The sequence below is a fragment of the Lipotes vexillifer genome, unplaced genomic scaffold, assembly GCF_000442215.2.
Source record: "Lipotes vexillifer unplaced genomic scaffold, Lipotes_vexillifer_v1.1 scaffold496, whole genome shotgun sequence".
In the NCBI taxonomy this organism is placed as follows: domain Eukaryota; kingdom Metazoa; phylum Chordata; class Mammalia; order Artiodactyla; family Lipotidae; genus Lipotes; species Lipotes vexillifer.
The window spans coordinates 4170138-4175000 of record NW_006786690.1 but is presented as its reverse complement, the minus strand read 5'-3'; the positions used below and the strand labels follow the sequence as shown (position 1 = coordinate 4175000).

At 44.7% G+C, this 4863-nt stretch overlaps 1 protein-coding gene across 3 annotated transcripts in view; it reads left to right on the top strand.

The window, feature by feature from the left end:
* KDM1A (lysine demethylase 1A) overlaps positions 1-4863 on the top strand; it is a 72847-nt gene that overhangs the window by 66763 nt on the left and 1221 nt on the right. For all 3 annotated transcript variants that reach the window (XM_007459193.1, XM_007459195.1, XM_007459194.1), the window contains 4 exons: positions 898-1085; positions 1728-1842; positions 3533-3660; positions 4349-4495. In XM_007459193.1, the coding sequence (XP_007459255.1) occupies positions 898-1085; positions 1728-1842; positions 3533-3660; positions 4349-4495 (578 nt within the window). The remainder of the gene's footprint in view (positions 1-897; positions 1086-1727; positions 1843-3532; positions 3661-4348; positions 4496-4863) is intronic.

Below are 4863 nucleotides of genomic sequence, written 5' to 3'. Positions count from 1 at the left end.
GTGTCCCCTGCATCGGCAGGCGGACTCTCAACCACTGCGCCACCAGGGAAGCCCTGAAACAGTTTTTGATTTTAGTTTTCCCTTCAGAGGCAGCTTCTAGCTGCTGGTGTTGAGAAGATCTACAGCCTTAAATAGCCATTTGCAGGCAGGTGGAGAACAGTGAGACTAGCTTTTGTGTCATTTTCCCTAATTCTGTGGCCACAGAAAATGGGCATGTATGGAGCTGTCATACCTACTTTGAGCTATCTATGTATTTTTCAGAAATTATGTAAAGAGGCATTTACTGAAGAAAAAATTGAACACAAATGAGGGAGAATTACATTAACTTACTTTCAGTACCTTTTCTGTGGTCAGCTTTGAGCTCATTCACATCCTGGCAAGCTAAGCATCACTGTATATTCTCAAGGATAGCATGCTCTGTGGTTTTAGGCTGCATCCCTTAGATCGGCACCACAGGCTTCTGGTATCATTCTTCTTTTGGTCCTTAGTGAGCGCCTAACCACAGTGGAGAGATGTTGGTTCTATCAGGATAGGCATTTTACTCTTAATTTTGGTCTAAATTTACTTAACTTTGGTAAATGATAAGGTCCTATTATTAGTCCAGAAGATCCCCAGTGTATCAGTCAGGAAGGTGGGGTAGTATGGTGGTAGAGATCGAGGACTCTGAAGTTGACTGTTGGGTTTATATCCTGGCACTTGTTACATGTATGGCCTTAGACAAGTTGCTTCACCTCTGCCTCAGTTTTCTTTTGTAGAAAATGAGCAGAACTGACTTCACAGACTTGTAGTAAGAATTAACTGAGATAGCATGTAGATTGTACTGTGCACTAAATGTTCAGTACCCTTGTCATTATCATCCTTATCACCAATAAAGCCTTTTTCCTCTAACCTGTCTAGGATGTGAAGTGATAGCTGTGAATACCCGCTCCACGAGCCAGACGTTCATTTATAAGTGTGATGCAGTTCTCTGTACCCTTCCCTTGGGTGTGTTGAAGCAGCAGCCACCAGCTGTTCAGTTTGTGCCGCCTCTTCCTGAATGGAAAACATCTGCGGTCCAAAGGATGGGATTTGGCAACCTTAACAAGGTAACTTGCCCTAGGTACCTCTCTACATACCCAGTGTACAAATATCAGTCTGATTGCCCTCCACTTAGGAGAGAGGTTTGCGTTTTTGAACATTTTGCTGTGCTCTCAACTCTGTGATATCAAGGTGAGGCCTGTCAGTTCATTCACTTTAGTACCTAATTATATATAAAGTATCCATGAGGACTGTCTTCTGGGGTCACTTCTCAAACCCAACCAAGCCTATAAAAAGAGAGTGCTTGGGGCTTCCCTGGTGGCGCAGTGGTTGAGGGTCCACCTGCCGATGCAGGGGACACAGGTTTGTGCCCCAGAAGATCCCACATGCCACGGAGTGGCTGGGCCCGTGAGCCATGGCCGCTGAGCCTGCGCGTCCCGAGCCTGTGCTCCGCAACGGGAGAGGCCACAACAGTGAGAGGCCCGCATACCGCAAAAAAAAAAAAAAGAAGAAGAAGAGAGTGCTAAATGTCTTCCTAAGTAGTACATTTATAATAGGGATTTCTAGGCTTATACTGAGAGTAGATTAGAAGGAACTTACTTAGTAAGGTCTGAGGAAGAAGTACTTCCTGTTGAGGCACAGCTGTGCTCAGCTTAAAGCCATGTTCTCTGAGTGCTGTCACCAGCTTATGTGCTTCTTTTTTATAATAGGTCGTGTTGTGTTTTGACCGGGTATTCTGGGATCCAAGTGTCAATTTGTTCGGACATGTTGGCAGTACGACTGCCAGCAGGGGTGAGCTCTTCCTCTTCTGGAACCTCTATAAAGGTAACGGCTTTCTAGTTTTAATCTTTTTACATCCTTACAGGAATAGAGAATTAGGAATATTATACCTGCCTTCAAGGAGCTCACAACCTAGTGGGGGATACAGTTAGGAGGCTGGCAGCCTCAGAACAGGGCAGGAAATAGAGGAGTGAGAGTGAAAAAGCCCAGGGCACTGCAAGAGAAAACATAGAAGAAGAAATCAACTTAGCCAGGGGCTCAGGCCCAGGGAAGCTTCCTGGAAAGGGAAACACATATTCCTCATTCTCAGACTTTTGTATCTGACTTGTCCCTGAATCTTTGATCACTTTCCCTAGAATGTATTTATCAAACTCCTACCTCCTGTTTTACATTCTTCTGTAATTGGGTTGCTCTTAGTTCTATAGAGATCTTTTTTTTTAAAAGAAGTATATTTAGATCTTACCTCATTCCAAAAAAAGGATGTAAGTCATTCTCCTTTGCAGCAGTATCAGGAGGCCTGGCCTTAACAGTGCAGACACATCAGTTAACCAGTTTGACTGACACGTGGTTCTTTCTATCACTCCTCACTGCCTGGTACTGAACATCCTTCGCATGGCCAGGGCCACTAACTCCGCAGAGGAGCCATTTGCTCCCTGAGCACATTGTTTCCAGCAACAGCTGAGTGCTCTTTCTCTTTCCTGATCTAGGCCATCAAGTCCTATCAGGGCCTCACTCTCTCTCTCAGACCTGTTTACTTCTTTCCCACTGCCTACCGCCTAGTCCAGGCCACTCTTACCTCATACCTGTTCAATTGCCAATAACCACTGAATGCTATCCCCGCTTCTTTCTTTTGATGGCTTTCATTATCGTGGTCATCGTGAAGGCTGAATAAATTAACCCTTCTTTTCTACTCAGCTTCTTCGTTGTCCATGCCCTCCCCAGCCTCCAGGCACACTTGTCTGCTCTCCTGGAATCCTAAAATGTACCATGCTGTCTTCTGCTTTGGGGCCTCTGCATTGTACTGTGCCCTGGGCCTGGGGCGCTTTTATTTTTCTCCTTCTCTTCCTTCCCAACGTGGCATACGCTATGCAGCTTCAGGGCTTGGCCCAAATGTCACTATTTCAAAGAGACTTTCCAGGACACATGTATTCCCACTGCCTCAAATGAAATTATGTCCTTGTATTCTTTTCTCTGTATTCTGTGTGTTCATAGCTTTTTGTCACAGTTTGTAATTATCTCTATGATTATTTTTGTTGTTGTTGATTTTTGGAGTATATAGTCTGTAGTTTTTATATCCCTAGCATCTAGTACTGTGGCTGTCACCTAAGCCTGTTGCACAGAGTCACGAAATGGGTGAGTAAGGGTGATGATGAGTATGGAAGGGCCTGGGATGACAGCTAAGAGGATGCAGCCCTGGTCATGGAGATGTCTAAGAATTCTGTGCCTAAATATAGGAACACTTGATAGCAAGATCTGACGTTATATCTTCAGGACTTCTGTATTCTGCCAGGTTATGAGCAGTGAAGTACATGAGTCACACTTCACTGTGGTTTGCCAGCACCCTTCTGGGGATAGGATTCAAGTTGTGGCTCAGAAACATGTGTCTAGCATGAGTGGTGCATGTCTGTCTATTGGTCATCAGATTTCAAACAGCCAAGAATAATGAGACCTGATAAGGAGGTACTTGAGAAAAGTCTGTAGGAAAACCCTGGAATTGTCCTTTCTGTTTCTCTAGCTCCAATACTATTGGCACTAGTGGCAGGAGAAGCTGCTGGCATCATGGAAAACATAAGTGATGATGTGATTGTTGGCCGATGCCTGGCCATTCTCAAAGGGATTTTTGGTAGCAGTGCAGTGCCCCAGGTAAGTAAGTAAGGGGCGGGGGCAGGTGAGGATCTGGGGTTTAGACTAAAGCAGGGTTGATGTATCTCGAGTTGCAGCATAGATTCTTGGTCAGGACAGTTTCAGCCAAAATTGTGTGCTGGGTTTACATTAATGCTAATGTTTAGAGTTCATGCCCTAAGTATGGGATTGAGAAAAGCCCCCAGTACATGGGCCAGGGGATTGAGAAGGCTATTTGCCGCATTTCTTTGCTTGTGTTGTCTTTTGTCTCTGCCTGTGGAATCATCCTGACCCCCAATTCCCCAATCACCTTTCAGACGAAGTGGCCAACTCCCCAAGGGAAGTCTCAAGAGAATCTCTTGGTACTTTTTTCTGTTATTCTTTCTTTAGGTCCATTGAACACTTAAGTCCCTGATGATTCCTTTGAGAGAAGTCATATTAATGCTTCATGTGAATTTTAAAAGGGAATAGAGATCAATCCCTGGGTAGATCTCTGGATTCATAGCGAGAAGGCAATCTGGAGGCTTCCTTGCAGCCTGAAGGCATTTTTTTAATTTTATAGCAGCAGTATTCATCACTTGGCTAACTCTCGTGTCTCTTGCCTTTCTCTCACTTGTATCCCCACCCATCACAGCTTTTCCACCTTTCAGAAATGACTGATTTGTCCTTGGTGTCCAATAATAACTTCCACTCATGGTTTCTCCTTTAGCCCAAGGAAACAGTGGTGTCTCGCTGGCGTGCTGATCCCTGGGCCCGGGGCTCCTATTCCTATGTAGCCGCAGGATCATCTGGAAATGACTATGACTTAATGGCTCAGCCAATCACTCCTGGCCCCTCAATTCCAGGTGCCCCACAGGTGAGAAACTGGCAAACTATACCTGGGCTTATTTGGAAACAGGCCAGTATCCCAGGATTTCAGGGTAAAAATAGTGCCACTGGTTCTCTTTTTAGATTTTAGTCTTAGACCCTTGGACCCTTTCAGATAACCAAAAGCAGAGGGAAAGGGAGGAGCAATATTGTGTCTAATTCGTTACATGTTGGCCTTGTCAGTCTAGACAGTCTGTGTTCAGAATGCAAGAGTCCAGGGTAAAAACCAATTACTTTTTCCTTATTCAGATTTTTGTTCCTAACAAACAAAAACAAAACCATCTTTAATTGTGCCCCATTTTGTACTGGTTCGTAGAATTGTTGCAGGATCCCAATTACTTAGGGGCCTCCAGGAAT